This window comes from Phodopus roborovskii, unplaced genomic scaffold (genome assembly GCF_943737965.1).
Source record: "Phodopus roborovskii unplaced genomic scaffold, PHOROB, whole genome shotgun sequence".
NCBI lineage: Eukaryota > Metazoa > Chordata > Mammalia > Rodentia > Cricetidae > Phodopus > Phodopus roborovskii.
In genome coordinates, this window is record NW_026126648.1 from 4,614,689 (window position 1) to 4,639,896 (window position 25,208).

A 25,208-nucleotide genomic window follows, 5' to 3' on the forward strand; every position below is an offset into this window, starting at 1 on the left:
AAACAATGCCTTCTGTTTCCTTGAGTCTACAAACCCTTCTTTTTAGCACCTAGAGACATTTTTTTTTTAATTTTCTATTTCTTAAATATAAAAAGTTATTGGAAAATCAACCCCCTGGGATGAAGGATAAAAACAATTCATGTCTACACACATATTAAAATAAAACACATCTAATTTAGCTCAAGTAAACTTCTTGCAATATCACCACCTGCTAGACCCTGGGAGAAATGACGAAACCGAGCTCAGCCATGGACCTTCTGACATCTGCAACACTGACAGGGAGATGAAGTTATCGACACCAAAGTTCTCTGCCCAGGAACATGAGCAACAAGGGAAGGGCCCTCAGCCTAGGAGAGGTTCGGTGACGCCTGCAAACAGGATGGCGCCTGAACAGAGCCTCCATGATGGCCAGGGGAGAAGAACTGAACGGTCTAGCCTGAGCTGGAAACAATGTTGGCCATGAAGGAGGAGGCAGCACCGGGCTTGCATCAGAGTATGCAGCTGTGGGTGACAATAAACAGCTGGATATCGGTACTAATTTTTTAAGAACAGAGATGGGACATGGTGATGTATGAAGCTAGGGAGTCAAATGTTCTGGGGTCAGACCCCAGGGACCCCACTCTGCTTGTCGTACTGAGAAGCCTGGGAGTTAAACTTTTCAGAATCATTGGGAAACTTGAAGAAAAAATGGCAATCTTCTGAGATGGCAGAGGCAAAACCCAAACTAGAAAAGGTAAAAGAGAGATACTGACATAGACGGTCATTACAGTTCCACTGCAGACAGCAAAGCCAGATGGAGGGCAAGGCACTGGTAGGACTTAGGGAGGGATGGCCCCAGATGACAGAGAAAGCCCTGGAGACACATGGAGGCGGGGCCGGGCGGGGCAAGATGCCTAGGGTTCAGGACCCAAGTAACTGGGCAGATGAAAATGTCAGTTAACGAGACAGGTACAGGTTGATTGCTTGTTATTCTCAGATAGTGCTTGATGCAGCTAAACACAACTGCCATGGCTGTGTTTTCTGCACTCCGTTACATGTGAGGTCCTGTGCTTCTGTTTTCATGACATGCCTTATGCGATCATTATCCATACAATCACTAAGTGGATGAGACTCCAGGTCGGGGAAGTCACATAACTTAACCAAAGTCAGAGGATGAATTGGCAGAGCTCAGATCTGAACCCAAAGCCGCAGGATTACAAAGCCCAAGCTCTTAATTCCTCTAAAGCAAAAATTATTCAGGGTGTAGCTTAATCCCATCAGGACATGGAGAGCTAGACGCTGCATTTCTACACACAAATAAAAGACCTGATTAGTGAACGGGGTCATTTGCAACTACGGCCCAGCAAGTTCAATGACTTTCTTCACAGTCTCTGTGTTCCATTAATACCATGCTGGCTGCTGTGAAGGCAGGCAGGGATAGCACAGGGCACTCTGTTCCCCTGCTCCAGCACTGTGGTAAGACAGAGTGAAAGTCCTAGCTGAGCTAGCTATTGTTCCCCAAGGAAAACTACAGGCATGCTTTAGACTTGGCATTTGCGCTGACTCAGCTTCTCACAAATCCCCTTTGGTCCCCAGTAGAGCTGGAGAGGACACGCACGGTGTGGCACTAAACTACACAAACATGGAGGAAGTCAGCAAAACACACCCTTTACAGAAAGAAGGAATGTTTTAGATGACGATTAAGGGCAGAATGAGAATGAACGTTACATCCCCAGACAGAGCTGTCATTCCCCCATCTCCCCCTGGAGGGAGCAGCAGCCTCACTCACCATTTGGTGGATAAAAGACAGCGTATTCTTCTAATCCTAGCTTCCCTGTAAGAGAAAGTCATACACACAGTAAAACTGTTGTTGTTGTTTGAGTTTTTGAGACGCAGTTTCTCTGTGTAGCCTTGGCTGTCCTGGAACTTGCTTTGTACACCAGGCTGGCCTTGAACCCACAGAGATCAACCTGCCTCTGCCTCTGCCTCCTGACTGTTGCGATTAAAGGAGTACACCACCATGCCCATCTAAAGTTTTAAAAACCAACATTCTGTGAATGCTAATGAATGTATAATGAGTGGAACTTTAAAAATAACTTACTCTACCTTTATTTCATTTTATGCTATGGAATTAGTTGAAAATCTGTCAGCCAAACATCTGATACCAGTGAATCCTTTTAGGAATTAAAATCAGTAGTAACGTTTAAGCAATGCTTTCAAATTTCCTTAAGCAGTTGCGAATAATTTAAAAGCATACAATCGTTTTTTCTAAACTTAAAAACCATATTCATTAAAGCAAGTCTGAGGTCTTGCCATATCCCATTAGCTTATGGTTTTAGAAAATGTGCTGAAGAGTTAAAAATCAAGTATCTTCAACTGTGTAACAGTCACACATCCTGACTCCCGACAGAGTTTGTGTGATCAGAGGCAAAGGCTAAGCCCTGAAAACAGAGTGGTTCTGACACGGCACATTCTCTGTAACGTTCAACAGCTGCGCACTTCCCCGTTTCCCACTGGATAACGTCAGGTGGTGTGCCGGCTACTTTTATGCCCGCTCCACACAAGCTAAAGATATCTGAAGGGATCCAACCTCAAACGAGAAAATGCCTCCACGAGACCAGGCTATAAGCAGACAAGCCTGTAGGGCATTTTTTTTTTTTTTTAAATTAGTGTGACTGATAAGGGAAGGCCCCACCCATTGTGGGCGGGGCATCCCTAGGCCCAATGGTTCTGGGTTCTATACAAAAGCAGACTGAGCAAGTCATGAAAAGCAAGCCAGTAAGCAGCACCCCTCCACAGCCCTCCATCAGCTCCTGCCTCCAGGTTGCTGCCCTGTCTGGGATCCTGTATTCACTTCCTTTGATGATGAACTGTGATAGGTACCATGAGCCAAATAAACCCTGCCCTCCCCAGCAAGAGTAACCCCAACTAAGACAGGTGGCTCTCATCTTAACAGTTTTCTTAACAACTCCGAGTTTATTAAAAAGACATGCATTATTGCATTGGGTATAAATTAAAATTTATTATTTTTTTTAAATTGGGCTTAACACAGGGAGAATATAAGAGTAAAACATGTGGCCATCTTAAGTTAAGGCGAAGACACACAGAACTAAGTGATCTTTGTCAGAGGAAAGAATGGAATAATGAAACACAGACACACGATTGATCACAGCAGAAGATATCAGGACAAGCAAATACAGGATACGGTCCCCCCCCACAAGGCGTATGATTCAGGCCAAGCCACAAATAACAAGGCAGCTGTGCTGACTTCGGATAAATGGGTTTAAAGGGTTTCAAGCTCAGAGGGAGGGAACTGATGATAGGTTGGTAGACATGAGGTACAGGCCAGTTCATCAAGGACCTATAATTTGTGTGAAGGGAATGTGAAGCTTTTCGCGCACTATGGCTCTGGGCGGGGGGGGGGGGGGCTAGAGTGGAATATAGCAATTATGAGATAACGGGAGAAGGGAAGGAAAAGAGGGTAAGATGGTGGGTGTGGGCATCATTTCAGCTCATTTTAGCCCACTGGGTAATTACATTTTACCATCACTCTATGTGCAGGATGGGATGTAAGGGCATGTGTCATGTATGTGTGTTTATGTGTGTGTTTGCGTGTGGAGGCCAGAGGTCAAAGCCAACTGTCTTCCCACCCCCCTCCACCCTAACCCTGACGATTCAGCGAGGATGGCGGCCATGGGCATCTGTGAGCAGCTTGTCTCTGCCGCCTGGCTTTGCTGGGGAACCACAGTGGGCCCCTCATGTCTGCACCACAGCATTCCCCACCCACCATCTCCTTAGCCGGAAACAAAAGGGAACTTTTACGCATTTGTTTCAGCCCCAAATCGGGGGGGGGGGGGTAGCCTGAGCCCAACACGAGATGACGGAGTCTGTTCTAGGGCAAGTGTTGGAACAACCAGGCAGGGATAAAATCCTGGAGAAATGGTTTCTGTGTTCTTGGAAGCAGCGGAAGGGCCACACCAGACACACAACAGGGCAGTGAGATTTTAGCGCGGGTGTCCACCCCCAGTGGAAAGGAGGAAGGACACAGCCACAGGGATACAGCGAGAACACTCAGTAGAAACTGGAGGGCAACAACACGTATTTTATACCATAATTTTGAGGTAGCAGAACTGGAGGAATGCAGCATTAATTCCCAAGAGGAACGTCAAGCACAGCTGAAAGGAGGAAGCTCTGTGGTGAGGTTATGGGTGGGAAGAGAAGACAGACAGACACACTTGGGGCCAACCGGACAGACGAGGCAGGGGATGGCAAGGACTCCAGAGTCGCCCACAAAGCCCTGTCCCCATTGGAGGGGTCTGCGGTGCGAACGTGGGCACTGGCATTGAAAGGGAAAGACAGTGATTACTGTTGCTGAGAGGTCGGAAATGAACTGGAAATACCAATGTGAGATACACTAAACATTCCTGGAGCGATTATGTAAACCCTTGGCATTATCGAAACATTACCTCTGATGTATGATTTCGGTGGTGAAGCGCTGTTGTAGGCAAAGTGGCCCAGCACAGACGTATCCCGAGAAAAACAAAGCAATACCTGGACAAAACATTGGGAAACAGACAGTGAGCGCTGCTATACGACAACTGACAGCAATTAAATTAATTAGGGCTTCACAAGGAGGACACTGCTGCGCTTTGCAATGAGAAGAGCGCCCTCTGTCGGTAAGCCTGGGTTAAACGTTCACAGCGGCAACAACCAGAAGATGCAGGCTGCTAACTGTGCTGGTTTTGCTGTGTTTTATCAGGAAATTAACCCTGAGAACCACATAGGGGCACCGGGGGGTGATCACACACAAGCACTGAGGGGTGTAAGGACCCGGAAACAGGCTTAACTGGCGAGCGACAGACAGGTGGGCTGGTCGAGAATGGGGTTGTGGGCAGCCGGGCAGTGGCGGCGCTCAGGAGGCACAGGAGGCACAGACAGGCGGATATCTGTGCATTCGAGTCCAGCTAGACAGAGAAACCCTGTCTCGAATTAACAAAAACAAACAAAACAAGACAAAAGAATTGGGACGGGGTGGGGGCTTCATCCCAAGAGTGGATGCAGCGGCAAAGCAAGGATTTCCGCAGTACAGGTAGAAGCCGGCTGTCCGGGCCAGCAGGGGCACACACCAACTCCATCAAGAAACAGAGAGGGTCAGTCAGGACCAAGGCTTCCCGAGAGAAAAATTGGAATTTTGACACTAGTCCAAAATGTGCGGGCGAAAGCCCAGCCCTCGGGGAAATGAAAGGACATTTAGGAGACCGGGAGCTCTAAGGATATCACAAAGATGGCTGCATAAAGGCAAATGGACACAGAATGAGGCAGTCAACCCATCTAGACTTATTTTTGCTGGACTTTTAACTGTGGTTGCACAGTTTATTAGCTGGATGACAAGGGCAAGTGACTGGACTTCTAAGTATTTGTGTCCTCGCATGTAAAATTAATATAATAACAATGCTAATATCAAGTATATTGGAATTTATTGTTATACAGGAAGTGTTTAGAATAGTACCTGGGTATGTCATGTTGTTAAAATATTATCTACACTTATTACTAAATTGCTACTGGTCTTCTATATTTAACTAGTCTCTGTTCTTAATAATTTAATTCGGGATTTGCTTATTGATATGGTTCAACTATTACATTTCTCCATCCCTGGAAAACATTCAAGAATTATACTTTTGAATGATCCCCACTTTTCTCTACTTATTTATGTAGAACTTCTGGCCTACACTTCTGTCCTTTTCAATTATTTTTATCACTTCGAACTCCACTTTGGTGGAGCTTCACAGATTTCTAAAACCCAGCTGCTGTCTTCTTTAGCTCTCACTATACAGCAAGCACAGATCTCAGGGTTAAGCAGGGGTGCAGCAAAAGAAAGGCATCAAACAAAGAACTACACCGACTACAGTGAGGGAATAAACACCAAGTGTGGTGAATAAATTAAACCAAGTAGTGCATTAAGTGGCAAGTTCTGCAGGAATGGGATAAAGGAGGTCCAGAGAAGGGCCTGCCATTCTACAGAGAGTGGTCCTTGAGAAGGGGCCCTTTGGGCAAACACTTGGAAAGGGTTGAGGAACTAGCTGGGGAGGAGAACCCCGGGAGGGAGAGGCAACTGCTGGGATGAAGTTGAGAGAGGAGAGGAGGCTCTGGGGCATGGAGGTGGAACATGGATGCCAAGTGGTACAAAGTTGCCTTTGGGCGAGTGGGAACAGGCCTAGCACCCAACAGTAAGTGATGCTAAATCATATTAAGACAAGAGTGCTGTATTGCACAGACATCATTATGCTGAGAAGTACATTTCTTTTCTATCCAAATGGTATAGAATGGATGTTAGGTCGAAAACACTAACAACTTAACACCTGACATCACTAACTGCGATTTTAAAAGGTTTTATTAAAGCCAGCTCAGAAAAATTGTTGACATCTACTGAGAAAAATTTTTAATTTTGACCTATTATGGTGGATATTTTCCAATAATTAGGCAGGATCACTGATGATGGGAGATGTCATTCTGTATATATGTTTTTCATACTGGTTAATGAATAAAGCACTGTTGGCCAATAGGAAAGCAAGATAGGCGGGACTAGGAGACCAGGAGGATTCGAGGAACTAGTAAGGAGGAGTCAGCATGGAGAGACTGGAGAGAGCAAATGCCAGCTCTACTCTCCAGTAAGATGAGACCACGTGGAAACACTTAGATTAATAGAAATGGGCTAATACTTAAGACAGAGCTAGCCGATAAGAAACTAGTACCTGGCCAACAGCTTTGTATCTATTACAGAGTCTCAGTGTGCTATTTGGGGCTGGCACCACGGTGGGTCCAGGTGGCAGGAAAACCTACTCGCAACACACCAATCTCTAAAGAATTATGAAGTTACGAAACGTTATTGACCTGGTATATAACACCGATCTCTTTGTGTTGCTCTGACTTTAGTTACAATTTTAATTTTGCCAGATTACCATACTATTACAGCATTCACACCTTTCCTTTCTGTAGGAGAAACTGCCGGCCAGCCTACCCAAGCTGCCGGTGACCAAGCCAGCCTGCTTGAGCACGGGCCGCAGGCGCTTCCTCCCTGAGACAGCCGCCTCTCCGCCCAGAGACTGCTGAGAGACAGATGCCTGACTGAGACACCAAAGAGGAAAGGGCACGCAGCAGAATCAGCCCCGGGGCCCCCTTGGGAGGGGGTACAAAAGCGGGTCTGACCCCTTTCATACCGAGTCTGCAGCCACGCAGCACGCTGGCTGCTCACACGCCGGTGCCTGCGTCCTTGGTGCGGCGTCTTCTCACCCCTCTAGCAAGGGTGTCCCAGCAGGGTTAGGGACGTCCTTGCCAGAGGGGGTGAGTCCTCACCTTTCCTCCCTCCAACCCCTCCCATGTAACCCCCATCTTACCATCTGAATCCATTGCCTCTTTCTCTGTAACTGTTGTTGTTGTAGGAGGTGGTGTGTGTGTGTGTGTGTGTGTGTGTGTGTGTGTGTGTGTGTGTGTGTGTGTGTGTTCCTAAACCATAAATACAACCGACTCAGTCCATATAATGTTTGTTCCCCGGGCCGACCACTCGGTACTGGATAACCAATCGGTGTGCATTTCTATTTCTAGAGAAGCTCTCTGACATTGGCATTGCTTAGTTAGTTGCCTGTGCTACTTTGTCTGGGGTTGAGGCCTTCTGCGCTATCCCCTTCCATGTTAGCATGTCAATTGATGCTGTCCTTGTTCAGGTCACATTTAACCAGCCATATTGGCGAGACTTCAAGGATGTAGCCTCTCTGACAGATGTCTAGGAGACAATCTCCCCCAAACTTCCTGTCCCTCTCTTTTAATTCTTTCTGACCCTCTTCCACAATGACCCCGAACCTGATCTATAGGAATTATGTTCTAGATGTATCAGTTGGGACTGGGGGCCATACCTGATCAGTTGCAATGGTTTCACAATAGGCCAAAGGGCATAATACTTGCCTGCATACCCTAGTAAGTCTAACTGAACTTAAGACTGGCTCACCAAGAGGGAAATCAAGCCTAGTATTGGATACCACACCAACTACTTGGGGATAATGCTCAGGGAGGAGGTACTCAGGCCAGTTCCAGCTCTGGGGCCGTATGTCTTCAGTGGACAGTGTCTTAGCAAGAGGGACCTACCTTCCATTTCTAGGGGATGGGTAACTAAGGGCAATAGCAATAGCCTGAGATACTCTGGGAGTCTCTTGGATAGCTCCTGTACCTAAGGCTCAGGGGTCGTTTTGAAAAGGCGGCAGAACGATTAACACAGAAGAGCTGAAAGTTTGCTGTGAGTCTGTGTCTCTTAGACATATCCAAAGCTCCACTCACAAAACCTTAGCAGCATGCCTGGCTAACCGTGAACAAGGAAGGGATGGAGAGACAAGCCAATGTCAGAGACGGGAAACTCATGAGGCCTCGACCCTAGGCAAAGACATACAGATGACTAAGGAATACCGAGAGAGGGGAAACGGTCTCCTCGTGGAGAAGCACACTGGCTGGTTATCAGTCCCAAATGGTCAGCTCTGAGAACAATTTGATACAGATAACATTGTATGGGCTGATGAGTTGTATTTATGCATTTCTGAATATATAAGTATATTTGAAAGTTAAATCATTGTAGAGGAAAAAAAGGCCCCATGAATTTAAAAAAAAAAAAAAAAAAAAAAAAGAAGCAGCCGCAAGTTGTGGGAAGAGCGGGGGGCGGGGGGAGGGGGGAAGAAGGCAGAAGTGATGTAATTATAATCTCAAATTTTACTTTTAAAAATTGGTCTTATAGATGTCAGGATTGTGTGAGTGGGCCCAACATAATCACAAAGGTCTTTGTAAGTGAGACGGGTTTACAGCGCTGGCTGTCCGCTGGCTCTGGGAATGGTGGGACCAGCTGTGAGCCAAGGAATGAAAGTGCATTCTAGAAGCTGGGAAGGACAAAGACATGGGTTCAGAGTCCCCAGAAGGAAACGCAACCCTGCGGATAGCGTGAATGTAACCAAGCCAAACACATTTCTGTGTTGCAGAACCTCAAAAGGACTTATTTACTTTAAATCATTACAGCAATAATCTAATGCAAACAATAAACTAATACCATCGACAAATCGAAATAAAGGCAAAAGCACGCAAATGTAAGTCTGCAATGAGCTACTGCTGCCTCAGAGAGGAAAATCCTAAGGAAATGTTCTATCAATATCCCCGTGGCACAGTAACTTTAGAAGAAGCTCTGCGCTTAAATATATCCCCATAGAGGCCTGTGTCCCGTGTCCTGTGTCCTGTGTCCCATGGCCCGTGTCCTGTGGCCCTTGTCCTGTGGCCCGTGTCCTGTGGCCCGTGTCCTGTGGCAGGCAAGACATCTGAGCCTGCTCTAGGAGAACACTGGGCCTGTAAAGTGAGAATGCCAGAGGCAGGTGCGACAGAGAGCATGCACTGGAGTGCACGCAGACAGCGGCCACTCCTGCTCCAGTCTCGGTTGGGTGAACTCTGACTTCTTTAGCTGTAAGGAGATGGCAGGCTCATTGGAAATCTGCTAGGGTATACACTCAGAAGGCCGTGGTCACTTACAAGTCAAGAAAAACATAAATGCACTAGGTGAGATTACTCACAGCCAGGTTCTCCGTTCACTAGAAGTTATAAGAAATGGGTTACTGATATGAACTGTGGGTTGGTACCACAGAGTTAGATCAAGAATGTCTACAAAGGGTTTACTTGGGCATTTCTAAATGTCGCTGAGAAATAACTGTAATGAAATGTAGCGTAAGAAATGTTTCATTTGTGTAATGAAAACCACAAAAGAAATGATGGGTCAAACTGGACAGAATCTTCGTGTAAGTGCTGCACGCATGCCCACTGGGTACGTCTGCGTTTCCTCCAGGCTAATGAAGAGAACTCTGTCATGTGTTCTCTACTAGGATAATGAAGTAGGGAGCCCGGGAAGCTGTCTCCCTACCCAGATAACACCGTGCTGACAGACATGTCTCATGTAGCTATTTGGGAAGCATGGGGTCTGTTGACAACTTGGAATGTTCAGGGGGACCTTCAGCGATAAATTGTGGTTAGCTTGGTCAATGCCAGCTTGTGATACAGCAGCATTTGCCCTCTCCCAACTGCTGACAAGCAGCCATGCATAATATGTTCTTGTAAATACAGCAAGTAACTGCCAAGCATAACTCCACACAACACGAATGTCATTTTTACCTACTTTGTAAGTAACCACATTTGCAGTGTAAATCCTAGCAAATTCCAGCATGCCCACCATTTCCTTGCAGACAGAGAAATAAGACTCAGATTTCTACATAAGAGTGGGAGTTACAGCTCCTTCCATGCTGTGCCATAGAACTGCATGCCACGCTGGATACCCGCTCCCTGACCATAATGACTACGCCTGCCCAGAGAGAGTGCAGACGGACAGGGTGGAGATGGAGAAGGGTCTGCACATCTCCACTACTCTCCAGCTGGTGAAGGCCCTGGATTTAAAGAGCAGAGTGCTCCCACCTGGGCCATTCTTTCCTCTTGTTAGGAGAAACAATGTAAAAGGAGAAAGATGTATACAATCTGAAGAGAAACCAGAGTGTCTTTCCTCTTGTTAGGAGACAGGACATAACAACAAATGCCCCCTACTATGGAATAAATGACAATGTAATCTTGTATGCCCAGGTAAAAATGGAGGCTCAGAAAAGTTCTGTTTCATGTTATATCTCATGCTGGTTTCAAAAAGAACTTACAAAATCCAAGGCAACAAAAACAAAAATTCCAAACGATATCCCAAAAACATGGGCTAAGAGGTGAAGGATGTGTAATCTTCAGAGGTACATTATTATACTCAAATATCCAGTTTCAACAAAAACATAAAGAAAAAATACAAAGACATGGGAAAGTATAGGCCATTCGAATGAAAAAGTCACATGAAATCGAGCCTGAAAAGACCTGATGGCCAATTTAATAGGTCGGGTGTTAGGACAATGAACTCAGGGATGCTCACATAAGGAATATGCGAGAAAACACGATGACACTTGAACAAAATGAAACCCCAAGTGAGAGACAACAAACTCAGAAAAACAACAGCATGACACGAAACAGTAACGCTGGAGGTAGGAAAGAGACCGGAAAGAGAATTCAGGGAAGGATGAGAGGCAGATGGGAACAGGCAGGGTATGCTCACCAGAGCTGGAGATTAAGCAATGGGAATAAATGGGTTTGTGAAACAGAATAGAAAAGTATTAAAGTGAACAGAGACATCGGAACCTAAGACATCATACTGACCACCGTGCGTGCTGTACAGAGTCCAGAAGAAGGCAAGCAAAAGATGCAAGGGTGATGCTTGAGAAGTATGGGTTATGGATCCCCCAAAAAGACATCGCAGAGTAGGAAGCAGTATCATCACAAGGAAAGTATTAATACCCGAGTATGTAAAAGCTTAACTGAGTAATTCCTCTAAAGGGAAATCTATCTGCTGACGTTATCCTGTCTTTATGCAGTGGGGATAAAGGTCCACATTTAAGCTTATTTAGAAAAATGAATAAAGAACATAGTGTATACTCAAGAGAGTACTATTTACAGTCTTAAAGAAAGTACAGTACATCTGAATCTAGAGGATTCTGCTGACTGAGGTAAGCCTGTCGCAGGAAGACAAACATGGCGGGTTCCTACTGACAAGAGACTTCTAAACAGTCGATCTCACAGCAGCAGAGATGAGAACGGTCATTGCCAGAATTTGGAGAAGGCACAGAGGGAGCTGATATTCAGTAGGACGACATTTCAGTTATGTGAAAGGTTATCATAAATTCATGAGGTAGGCTATGCACCACATAGAGTTAATAATAATTTAATACTCTTATTTGGTATTATTTCTAAGATACAGCAGCAACAGCAGTCATGAGATGCAGCTGAAAAATCATGCAAGATCTAAAAAGAATGGAATTTGAATGAAAATATTGATAAAAATCGAGTAGATATTAAAAGTCATGTTTAGAGTCCCTCCTGTCTAATGTGAAAACTTTCATAATCACTCTACAACAATTCCCAGATGTCCTGTCCACTCATGCCCTGCCTCGTCATCTAGCCTGCAGACCCATTAAAGGAACTGTACTTTATAGTGTGGTGATTGTAAGCGTTCCCTCAAGATTGTCTGGTTTTCCTCAGCAGACACACCCATGGTTAGAGAGTGGCTCTGCTGTCTGACTTGTTTACTTTCAAGTTTCTTACACAGAAGTCACGTATGTGTGTGGGGAAATGGACACGCTCTTACAGGTTATTTCTGGTATTAACTGGAGAAGCTGTTACCCTTGCTCACTGACTCTGTCAGCAAGTGAGATGCATTTGTCACCAAGCGAGCTCCTATCACCACCACCAAGAGACTTTATAGTCAGAACTTAAAACTGACAGTCCTTCTTCATCCACTAATCTGACAAATTTGTCAAGTTTATCCTCTCTGTGACCACACATTGAAATACGATAGTCCGTGTCTATAAACTACATCATTGTTGGCTCTTGGTTGATACATGGTAATTGATATGTTCGTAAGTTTGGATTTATAACACCTTTTAAATGTGGTGTGGTGTGCATGCACATATGTGTACAGACGCATGTGTATGTGTACATGTGTTTGCATGTGTGTGCATGTGCATGTGTGTATGAAGAACCAACATTGATATCAGCAGTCTCCCTGATTGATCTTTACCTTAGTCCTTGAGGCAGGGTCTCTCGCTTGGACCTAGAGCTAGAATACAGGCTAGTCTAGCTAGCCAGTTTGCTTCAGGGATCCCCTATCTGTGCCTCCTGAAAACTGGAATAACGGGCAGGCCACACGCCCACCAAGCATTTGCGTGGGTTCTGAGGGTAAGAACTCTGGTCCCCAAGCTTGCATGCCAAGAAGCACTTTATTCAGAGAGTCATGTCTTTATTGGCTTTATCTATTTGAATCATCATACCTCCTCTGTTTATTTAAGAGTTACTTGTTTTAGTTCTTGGATATATTTATTTTAAAAAAACGTTTATTTATCCTTTGACAATTTTATATATGTATACACCCTGAACTCACCTCTACACTTACCCTCTACTTTGATCTAATGGATGCTTTAGAGCTTGTGTCTGTCAAAATGATCAGAATAATCATGATTCTACACATTGGTTTTAAGACATTTAATTATGTATTAATATATGCAATAGGAAGTATGTAACATGTATTCTCTAAACATCTTGGTATTGCTTGAGTAATAAGTGGATACCCAGCTCCAGAATCTGTGCCAGCATGTGTGGTTACACATGTTTTAGTTAAAAGGGGCAGCCCAGACACTCGTTGTGGACTTTGAAGATTTACTTAACTATAGAAGATCTTTAAAGTATTATCAGAGAACCCAAAGCAAATATCTGGATAATTTAAAACTTACCTGATATAAATAATCTTCAAATACAAAATAATAATCATCGTTGCTGGCTGTCAGCTTCACATCCTATAATTAAAGATTACAGAGAACTGAAAATTAATTAAATGGATCTACCTTGAATCACAAGGAATAAATGCAACATTGGGAAATAATATTACAATGAATTTTATATTTTATGTGATGTTATAGAAATTTCCCGGTGAGATTTTATTCCTATTACATATTTACTCAGCAAAATATGTACCAGAATTACTTGATTTCTAAGTCCTTAAGGTTTCATTAATAACTCTTTGTGACTGACTTCAGTTAATCTCCTCTTAGATTAACTTAAAGCTGGAAAAGAAATGCAAACAGCATCATAATTCCAGCAGCGATCATAACACTCTCTCCCCAGACTAAACCCATCTTCACCACGTCATTGGTTACCTGAAAGTCACCTCCTGCCCCGGAAGGCTAACAACTGTCATTTTCTGCCCCATGAACTCATTCTTCAGGGCTAGTTCATGTCATCCTGTGGATAGAATGTGGGTCCTTTCTTCAGATAGCTCTATGTGCATTTCCTGATCTGAGACTACTTAAGAGAATTCTGTCCTCCCAATGAGACTTGGGGCTCTCTCAGATCCAGTGCCTTGCTTTTTATACACTTAGCTCCATCAGAGGGTCTGGCACTTAAGCATCCAACATTTGTTTGATGGCTCAGTGGTGAAATTAACAAAAAACTAATTGCCCAATTGCAGTTCTCTGTGATGAGATGCAATGCATCATTACACAGGTGACCCCTCTAATAGCAAACCAAAAACATCTCAAAGAGAAGGCAAGGCATCTGCATCCCCCTGGACTGTCTCTGAACAGTTTTTAATGGGGACTTGAACACGCTGATCATGCACTTTAGGGTGGAGAGCAAGGACATTTCACCAGCTCTGACTAATAGTTTACACTACTTCTAGCTGCATGACTTTGGATAGCTACCCCAAATCTAGGTCTCTGCGCTTTGATTAGTGACCCACTAAAAGCCTGTGTGTTAAAGACTTGATTCTTCCCGCCCCCAACTTCGTGTACTCTTGAGAAGTGTGAAACTTTAATCCCCGTAAGGGAAGTCCAGTTACAGAGAGGTGACTCTGAAAAGGGCATATGGACACCGGTACCTTTCTGTCCCTTCCTTTGCACCCTAGCTGCCATGAGGCAAGTAGCTTTGCTCCATCTTGACTCTTGCCATGAGGTGTTGACTTGCCAGACCAAAAAGTGGTAGGGCTCTATGGCTATGACTATACAGTAAAGGAAGCCTTTCCTTCCTCAATGGTAGTATGTCACACACTGTTACCATAACTACAGAAAGCATCCTTGTCTGTGACTGTGACTATTACTATGCTGCAGGATATTTGTACACCATGTGAAGATGTATTGCTGTGATTGGTACAGTAAAAAGCTCAATGGCCAAGAGCTAGGCAGGAGGGTATGGGTGGGACTTCCAGGTAGAGAGAACTCTGGGAAGAAGAAAGGTAGAGTCATCAGTCAGATGCAGAGGAAGCAGGATGGGAAGCAAGGAAATGAGGTAGCAAGCCTCGTGGAAGAGCATGGATCTTAAAATATGGGTGAATTTAGTCAGGATAACTAGTTAGGAACACATCTAAGCCAAGGCCAAGCTTTCATAATTAATACTAAGTCTTTGTGTCATTATTTGAAGGCTGGCAGTCCAGTGATAAAGTACCTATTATTACTACCTACTTCAAAATGTATGGGAAGTGCTAAGGATAGCACCAGATTCTAAGCCAGTACTCAGAAAACTCTTAAGAGTTGACCGAAATCCCCTCCAGGTATGTACCTGAGTAGATACACTGACACTTCTGAGCCCACCATATAATCAACCAAACAGGTATTGATTGGTTGATCAGGATGAAATACATAAAAATCAAAACACAAAGAAAACAAAGACAGTTTATCTTCAAAAAGTTTACCATATCAGTCAAAGAGATGGTTCCATGTTAAGAGCACTGGTTGCTCTTTCAGAGGTACTGAGTTCAATTCCCGGTACCCACGTGGAGGCTCACAACTGTCTATAACTATAGCCCTGTGAGATGTTGACCTTCTGATGTGCAGACGTACATACAGACAAAACATCCATATACATAAAAAATAAATCTACCATATCAATGGAAAGAACAAGTATATAATAAAAATATGGGAAGGATCCTAATGACATGAGTATATCCATGAACTATCCATGAGTATATAGCTGGAACAGTCTAGAACATTCAGCTAAGCAGCTGAAGCAAACAGAAATCAAGGGATTGATGGGATGAGTCATGAAAAGCTCTGTTGATGCTGCCTCTGAGTCAAAACTGGCCATGGGCATAAAAACCATGAATTGTAGTGGCAAGTAGAACACCAAAGCGGATCCTCACTCAGAGTCAGCATTGCCATTGCTGGGAGGGCACCACCTCCGCCATCACCCATGGAACCTCTGCGTCAGATGAAGGATCCAGGCCTCTCCCTGCACGCTGCAGGTCAAGTTCTCTCCAGAGCTTGGGAAGCCAGTCTCAACTGCAAAGCTACAGCGCTCACCTTAGCTATTTCCTCCCTTGCTTGCCTTTGTTTGTTTGCGTGCTTGCTTGTTTTTGAGACAGCGTCTCATGAAGCCCAGGCTGGTTTCAAAGCTTCAACTCCTGGCCTTCCTTTCTCTGCCCTCACGGTAAAGGCATCACAGTTATGCACTGCTACACGGCCACTCAAATTATTTTTCAAGTTTAATTTTACTTTTGCCCACAGCTCAAGCCCTGCAGAGAGAAAACTCCTCGTTGCAAATGCTATTGATGGGATGGAAAAGCCATGGACACTTCTACTTACTTTATAAATTAGACTGTCCACCAAAAGGTCATGCTGGATCACATTGGTCTTAAGCTGCTCATAATACAGGATGTCCTACAATTAAAAGTGAAAAGAACAAAAATTTAATGTTTATAAGGTCAGCTTCAAACCTTAATGAACAAAAAATAATAAAATTATAGCCATTAATAGGCACTCTGTTTTATTCATTATCCATTTGTTCATTACTGTATAATGACAGCTAAATAACAGTAGATGTTTAATAATATGCTACTTCCATCATTGGTACCGAGTGGGTACTCAATCAATATTTGCTAAACCGATTAACTATAATAACGAATATAATATTTACCAAAGAGATACCAAGTGAACCAGACTCAGGCTGCCTCTAAGCAGTTTGCGCCTTTGAATAATGCTGCAATAAACCCCGTCCTACACCATGCTTCTGTCTGCAGGGTAAATGGCAAAGCAGGGCTTCAGACTGAAAAGTGTACATGCCCTAGTCCACATGTGCCTTGCCTGACTAGTTTCTAAGAACGATACAAAATTTCCCCCGGCAAAACGAGGTAACATTTTATCTGCACCTTTGCCTTTGTAAGCTCTGTCACAGATGAGAAATGATATTTCATTGTGCGTTCATTTGTGCAGTTTCAACCGACCACCTGAAGAGGTCCCTCTGTCTCCTGGCCCCCTGGATGTCCATAGTGAGGATTCGCCCTTCACGCATTACCTGTCCATTAGATGGGTTTTCTCCCCATAACAAAGAGGCCCAACCTTCTGTCGCTGTGTTTAAGCACTTTTTACAAAATAACACATTGCTTGAATTTGGTGGTAAACACCGACAATTCCTTAAATGTCCTTTACGGCCTTGGGTTTTCTTGCACCAGGCAAGGCTTCCACACCGCATTCATACAAATAGTTTTTGGAAGACTGCTAATTTTTCACTCAAATGTCTGTAGATGTCCTGGAACTTATTATTGTGACTTGTATCAGAAGGCCCTGCTGTCTCCTGCCAGGGTAACGGTTAATTTTCAGCATCGGCATTCTCAACTGAAGTAAAAGTATAGCGCAAGAGCTGTTTATTAGCTCACCACTCCAACTTCTTTAGGAATACATTTGGTTATTATTAGACACCCAACCTCCATAAAAACCTTAAGGTAACTACATGTGGTTGAAAAGAAAAGAGATTTCCCCAAATATTTGTTTGGGGGGGGGAAGTGATGTTTTATGATGTTATGGCGTCCCAGCCAAGAATACGATGGACACCTTAATCACGTAAGGCAAATTCACAAGCTTTTGTGGGCTTCAGAGCAAGGACAGCAGCAACTCTTTGTAGGATTGCCTTGAGGAAAAGTGGGCACAGCAGAAACTCATAATGGTGCCTAGCAGTCTCCTGAGGGTCAGGGTTACTGTCCTCTGTGCTGCGGGTGCTCCATTCCCTCATATGAACTCCAAGAAGCTCCTCCTCTCTATAGTAAATGTTTCCATGCTCCAGCTGTTATAAACCAGGTGTTTCTCTCTGTATTTCAAGAACAGCAACCGATTTTTAAATATTTTTATATAGCTTACTAAAATATTTTAACTATGGTAATTTTTTGGTTTTCTAGGTACTTAGCCAGAATCATAATCATCTGTAGAGAAGATGACTCTGATCATGAATCAGTTCATATCCCTACCTTACAGCACTGGCTAGAACCTTACAATGGTGCTGCGTAAACAGTGGTACGGTTGCAGCCGTATGCTGATTCTAACGTGAAGAACGTTACCACTGCTGTTCAGCTTGCGCTCGGATGACGTCTCAGCACTTTCAAGATTTGCTTCGAGATGGCTGTTGGGTTTACTCTAGGGCTGTTCTCTGTGACTGTGCTGATGTATGTGACTTGGACTGGGCCTCCCACCACTCAGTGCCCTGCCAGTGGGAGTTCAGTTAACCCAAGCTGGACAGGACAGGCTGTCTCTTCTCTCCCTCGGAGGCCACCTACAGAGTATGTGTAGCCAGAGACGAAGACCATTCCTGTCGGGCGGGGACAGCTCAGCAGTAGAAAATTATTAGTGATATATTGCTTTTTGTCCTAGGACTTATTATATCGCTTATATAAAGCAGAAGAGAAACACAGTCCTGACATCTTAGAAAATAGTGCTTTTGAAAAGGTTCAGTGAGTTTATACTACTGATATTTAACTTGTTTAAAACTTTTTGTTTATATGAATGCTGACCTATAAATGAATGCAATTCAATCAATTATAGGAATTATTTCTATGGGTAATATTCACTGAAAGAATTAATCTGCATTATTGCTTATGAATTATAAATGCTCACAGAGAATTTCACTTTAATTGCTATGCCCAACAACATTTGTATGCAGTTGTATTTGTAATGCTTTTTATTATCAATTAATCACATGCTTTTCCCAGCCATTGCTAGAAAAGTAGTAAATATCTTAATAAGAGTAATCATTAAAATAGTAATTTTAGGACCAGATGTCTCTATAAAGAAATATATGTTAAAATGTATTGAATACAATTTTAAACACAAAGAAAATTTTACTGGGCCCAATTATTCAAAACAGTCAACAATCCCAGACATATAATTACATAGGAATCTCATGAACTAACTGAACTGGCTAAAATTAGACAACTAATAAAATATTATGCAACAAAGAAGCAAATACAAAATGCTGGGTGAGACTGAAAACATGGTCAGGTTGGTTCAGAAACTCATCCGTCCATACAATTTCAAAATCACAGGCCAGATAACAGCCATGCTTCACAAAATAAGTTCATGTTCCTTTCAATGCGTCGTCAAAATATATTGACTTCTAATAAGCAAATTAAGAAGTTTCTGTAGCCTTCATAAAATGATTAACAATAGCACCATTACACTGATTTAAGTACCAATTAGCATTCAAAATAAATTATAATAATATATTAATAATGGTAATTCCAAAGCATCTGTGTACCCAAGAATAATTATAAGTGAATATTTTGTACTTTGCTTTTAATTATTTTTTATAATTAGCTGAACAAATGTTTAACCTTTAGTATATTTCATTTAAAGTGGTTTGGACATTTAATATGCTATCTCTTACAGATAGAGATATGGAAAGAATCTAGACAGACAAGTTATCATAGTTCAAAAACTAAGTTAAACTAAGACTTAAAAGAATTTTTAAATTATGTGTATCGGTGTTCTGCCTACATTTATGCTTGTGTACCATGTGTGCCCATGGAGGTCAGAAAAGGATATTGGGTCCCTTGGGACTGGGGTTACAGATGGGTTTCTGAGCTCTTGGATTCAAACTTGGTCCTCTGGGAGATCAGCCAGTGATCTTAACTACTAAGCCACCTCTCCAGTTCTAAAACTACATTGTAAATCATATGATTAATGCACAAGTTCAGATAAATTTTTGAAAGAATTGCCATTGTGCAACATGTTTTATTGTAATGTAGACCACCATATACATTATAATCCATCATTATTCAAAATTAAATATTCAATGTTCTATTTCCCACACTATTGTAGTTCTGTAAGATTTAAAAACATCTATTAAACCAGTTTTAAGGCTGTCAGCTGCCTCAGAGCAGCAGGAGAGGAAGAGGTAACTATCCATGACCCTCAGAGAAGCCCTACTCTCTCATGAAAACAGGAAAAAAAAAAAAAAACATAGAGAAAGACAAATTAAAGGAAAGGGTAAATTAAAATGAAGACCTGGATTATTTCAAGGACAAAATAGGCAACAGAATTAAGTACAGCAGCTACAAGAATTAAAGTATGTCCCCTGCTTCTTGGTGACTTGTGCAGGATGTTTGCTGCCATGCAGTGGGGATTTTTCCTAGATTATGGTAGACTGAGTAAGTAAATAAATAAAGCGATTCATCTTATTAGTTAATGTGAGTCATTAATGAAATTCAGTACAGCACAGGCTTTTGTTTGAAAGCAAAGAACATGGGGAGGCAGCTAGAAAAGACGGAATCTACACTTTGCTTTTAGAACAGAGAGGATGTGATCTGAGTGCTCCAAGCTCACAGGGCTGCGCCGAGCGAGGACGGCTGCACTGAGACAACCCTTTCTGCGGTAGTGGTTGCTCATCTCACCATTCTCTAAGAAAGCCCTGAGGACCGTAACGATAGCTTTACTAATTCTCCACTTCTCAGACATGAAATAAGCTGGGGTTTGGAGTGATAGCTCAGCACTTAGGAGCACTGGCTAATCAATCTTCCAGAGGACTCTGGTTCAATCACCGGGCTGTAGACCCCAGTGCCAGGGAATTCAAGGCTTTCTTTTGATCTCCTAACATACTGCATGCGTCTGGTTCACAGACACAAGGCAGACAAAACACCCATTCACACACACAATTTTAAAACTAATAAAAGTTTTAAATTGAGTTAGCATCCAGTATTTCAACTCATATTTCCTGGCCATCTTTTGTATGCTAGGTATGATTTTTTTCTTTTGCCACAGCACTCAGAATGGACTCAGAATGGACTAAGTATATATTTGATGGATAGACGCTAGTGAGAACTCTCTAAAGTCAGTGTGGGTGCCAGGCAGGGTTTCTGGAGAAAGAGACATAACAGACTTGGAGTACCACTGCCTGCGATGGGAGGGGGGTAGTGGTCCTTCGTTTACTTCTTTGTCCGGCATATGGGGCACATGCTAAGATCGGGGAGAAATAAGGGGCCGTACGGAAAGGGGCAGACAAAGTCTGGTAGTGGCAGGGCACCACTGGGAAGGCAGGGGCGGGTGGATCCCTGAGTTCATGTCAAGTCTGGTCTACAGAGTGATTTCCAGGGTAGTCAGGGCTACACAGAGAATCCCTGTCTGGAAAAGCCAAAGGCTGGTGCCAGGATAGGGGGCGAGGCAGTGATATCAGGTGTCATTATTTGAGGAAGGATGTTTGAAATCATTCGTAGGGAATGAGGCTGCATGCTGGAAGCCAGACTGTTCGAATCCAGGCAGGAGAAGATAATATTTTCAAATGAAATGGTAGTAATACTTACAGGGAGATATACATGAATTTCTAACACATGGAGAACTGTGTCTAGAGGGAATTGCAGATGAGTATGATATGAGATCCAGGCAGAAAAGGAACAATGGCCCTTGCCTTTCATCTGGGGCGCTTTGATGGGATGGGCAGTCATACAAAATAAACAAAGCTTCAGAACTGAGACATCTTGAACCTGAGCATCAGCCCAGCGTCAGTCCACGGGGCAGCCCTATCTGAACCTCCAGAAGAGGCCCGACGAGACTGCGAATCTGCGCTAACTGAAAGGAACTGGAGGAGTTAGGTGGGTTACTAAATGAATACATCAGTAAAAGAGGACAGACAGACCACCACAAACCTAAAACCCACGTGGAGAGGGGAGTCCACCCGCCCCAGCAAGTGTGAAGTACTGGGTTCAATTCCCAGCATCCCTACACACTCACACACACACTCACACACACACACACTCTCTCACACACACACACTAACTCACACACACTCTCACACACACACTCACACACACTCACACACATACTCTCACACACTCATACTCATTCACACACTCACTCTCACACACACTCACTCACACACTCACACACACTCACACACTCACTCTCACACTCACACTCTCTCACACTCACACTCATTCACACACACACTCATTCACACACACTCATTCACATACTCACACACACATACTCACTCACACACTCACACACACACACTCACACACACGCACCACTGAAGAAAGCCTTGTATGTGTGTCTGTTGTTTCATCAGTGAACAGAATAGAGACAAGCTTGTGTTTTAAGTTTGCAAACTGCTATCAAGCACATTTAAAATATGAATGACATTCACTAAACACTGTGGCACACACGGAGATGCACAGAAAATGAGCGTATAAAAGCAACCCTTTAGGTTCTGGCTGTTACAAATAGTGCTTCTATGGCCATCGTTGATCAGATGCCCTTGTTGCATGGGTGTGGCCCCTTTCCTGTCCCCATCCCACCCTCATGGGTTACGTGTAATCGTTATTTTGAAACTTCTATACTCTAGTGTTTTTCTGAAAATACTAGTTTCTAATTATAAATAAATGGCATTTAAATTTAAATGGCCACAACTTCAAAATTAAAATGTAAAAATCGTCTTGAAATACTGCCAAAAACAATCATTATCTGTCATTATTAAGGTGATATATTTTCTTAATTCCTAAATTTGATTATGAAAAGGTAGCAATTCCTTGGCACAGAGAACAGAATTTGTCTAACTCCACAGCAGTGAGGGTGCTATGTTCCTTGGAAACTTAAATCCAGCAAAGAATTATGTTTTCTAGAAGAGCATGCAAACAGAAAAAAAAAATCTGTTTTGTAAAAAAGTATCTCCAAAGGGTTGCCAAAAGATAGCACTATCTCCTGCTCTCCATAAATCTTATGCTTTATTCTTTCACAAATGAGACTTAAAGCACACACCATACATACATGCACATTCACACTAGACATAGTTTGCAAGGGTTAGACATGGAGTTTTCATAACAGACATTAACATTTTATTTTGTTATCAGAATGATCACTTACAATTAATTTGTAACATAATTACAGGTGATATTAATTGACTACTGCCATTAGTGGTGAACATGTGTCCATTATTATATAATAAACTCATATATGTTGCTTTTTAATATGGCACAATTCTTTGATGTAAATTTACCTACATTTACGTACAGGTTGACCGAGGCTTGAAGACATTTAAGCAATTTGCTCAATGATATATGTGTTCAGTAAGTTGAGGGAACTCTGGATTTAAGCCAGGTTTATATAACCCTAGAAGCTGGTACACTATCAGTGTGACAATGATTAAAAATCTTTAAATGGGTGAATTTACAAATACATGGAGCCACTTTACATAGGCGACTATATGTGTACACTGAGAATACTCTAGGAGAAGTTAATGTCTTATGCAGGTTTCATTACTAAATCTGGGGTAACTCAGTTGGTAGAGTGTTTGCTTCCCATGCATGAAGCCCTAGGCTCTATGCCCAGCATTAGGAAAAAAAAAAAATCCATGGTCTCTCTGTTAGTGATTTGGTCAATATCCATTGTATTCCCTGAAAAAATGGTCATCATTTAGAAAACGAATATTCTCACCAAGGGAATAGCACTCACTTCAAAAGCAACCATAAAACCCAAGCGTGGTTGTCCATGTTTATAACCCCAACACTATCATAAGCAGAGACAAGAGCATTGCAAGTTCAAGGCCAGCCTCAGCCACGTAGATGAGTTTTAAAGCCAGCTATGGGCTACATGAAAGCCTTCCTCAAAAAACCAACCAAATAAATTAAATAAATCACAAAGAATTCATGTTCAGCTGTTCATCGTTCTTCATTGATCTGCGTTCTTAAAATTTTCCTGCTTGTTTTACTACATATACGCACGATCACACCCTTTATTAAGGAGAGTGTCTGTTGAGCACACTGACCTTAAAATGTGTGGAAAGGAAGAGCAGGGGGAAAAAGAAACTCCTTACCAGCTTGTCCGCGTTGGAAAATCGGTATTTAGAAAACAAACGGAACAACCCAGTTTGATCCCTCCCGTCTGCTTCTTACCTCGGGTTGACTGGAGATGTTCAAAATGAGCGCCCAGAGCTCGGCTCTCAGTGCCGTGGGACTTCCTTGCCGGATGTACTGCTGGGCAGCAGCGCTATCCTGTTGCCCTAGGACTGTCAAACGGATAGAAAGTCCTGTTAGACACTCACGCGCTAGGAGCACCTCAGAAATCTCTCATTAGCGAAACTATGCATGAGACACAATGGCATCCACCTATCCTTTCCTTCCTCCACTCTCCGGGTTTTGAGATGGCCCTACCACAACCCAAAGGCTTCAAGTCTTCCTCTCCCTTGGCTCCAAAGCTTTCAATACTGACGCCTTCAGATCTTTGTGCTTTCCCACCGACCTGCAACTACTAATAAGATTGCTGTCTGGCTTCTGTGACCAAGCAGAGCCTCATCCTCAGAACCCGTAGTTGTCATAAATGCAAGCCTCCAAGTCATGGGCCTTCTGTTATTTGGAAGCAGCACTGTACATGTGTAAGTATCCTGTCCAAGAATAATGTGTAAGGAAAAAGACACCCATTCTACCAAATGACGTCTTAGCTCTGAAAAACTGTTTTCAAAGGTCAGGTTGGAAAAGAAATACAAAAGAAGACTAATAAACTTTCAACAAAATTATCATTAAGCACCCATATAAAAATCAGTATAGTATCATTCTGCTTTTGTTTTTATTTTCTTTAATTAAAATATGAGCTATTAAACCTGAAAACAAAGAGCCCATAAAATAAAAGCAAACAGACAAAATATGAGACAGACATGTTATGTATCCAGGGGTTTATCTAACGGTATTATTTTCTTGTATCCTTTTAAAGGGAAGAGGAAATTTTGCACTAAATGACATGATGAGAAGAGGCGAGCAGAGCATATTAATTTTCAAATAACATTCTTTATCTGAGTGTTTAATGAAAGAAGCCAAGCCTACAAAGGAGGTCTTTGAAATTAAGATGACTGAAATAGGGACATCGGTGTATGATGATAATTGTCACAGATGGTTCAGTCTACACAGCCTTCTTTGCTCCTCAAAGACAATAAAGGCTTAAAAAAAAAAAAAAAAAAAAAAAAAAGGAAAGAAAAAGTGTGCCTAAAAGATGGGCAATTGTTCCTCGGGATGTGGAGACCTGCCACGCTTATTATGCCTTATCTCTGTGAACTCAGCGGGATTGAAGAGCTCCATCCTGTCCTGATGCAGGAGCATGCCCTCATTAGCGCTAACAAGAGGTGTGTGGGAGCATTAAAGAGAAAGCCGCTTCCTGATGGGGAGATGAGATTCTGCTGCACAGCCACACCTCTCATGTGGCGGAGCAGCATGGGACTGCGTCTCCTGTTCAGCGAGCCAGCAGAGTGCTTAATCTACACTGACCAGACAGGGAACTCGCTGCGTTGGCTTCTAAAGATGGCTCCTGTTGGATTACCTGCCGGGTTAAACATGACTGGTGCTTCCCTTT

The 25,208-nt window shown here is 43.0% G+C and overlaps 1 protein-coding gene across 3 annotated transcripts in view; it reads right to left on the minus strand.

Annotated features, from left to right (window-relative positions):
* Tbc1d19 (TBC1 domain family member 19) overlaps nt 1–25,208 on the minus strand; it is a 95,968-nt gene that overhangs the window by 32,807 nt on the left and 37,953 nt on the right. For 2 of the 3 annotated variants that reach the window (XM_051174082.1, XM_051174081.1), the window contains 5 exons: nt 23,762–23,874; nt 16,197–16,271; nt 13,356–13,418; nt 4,441–4,530; nt 1,769–1,808 (listed from right to left, as the gene is read on the minus strand). In XM_051174082.1, coding sequence (XP_051030039.1) covers nt 1,769–1,808; nt 4,441–4,530; nt 13,356–13,418; nt 16,197–16,271; nt 23,762–23,874 — 381 coding nt within the window. Of the gene's footprint in view, nt 1–1,768; nt 1,814–4,440; nt 4,531–13,355; nt 13,419–16,196; nt 16,272–23,761; nt 23,875–25,208 lie in introns of all 3 variants that reach the window. The other variant, XM_051174080.1, reaches the window with a different exon arrangement.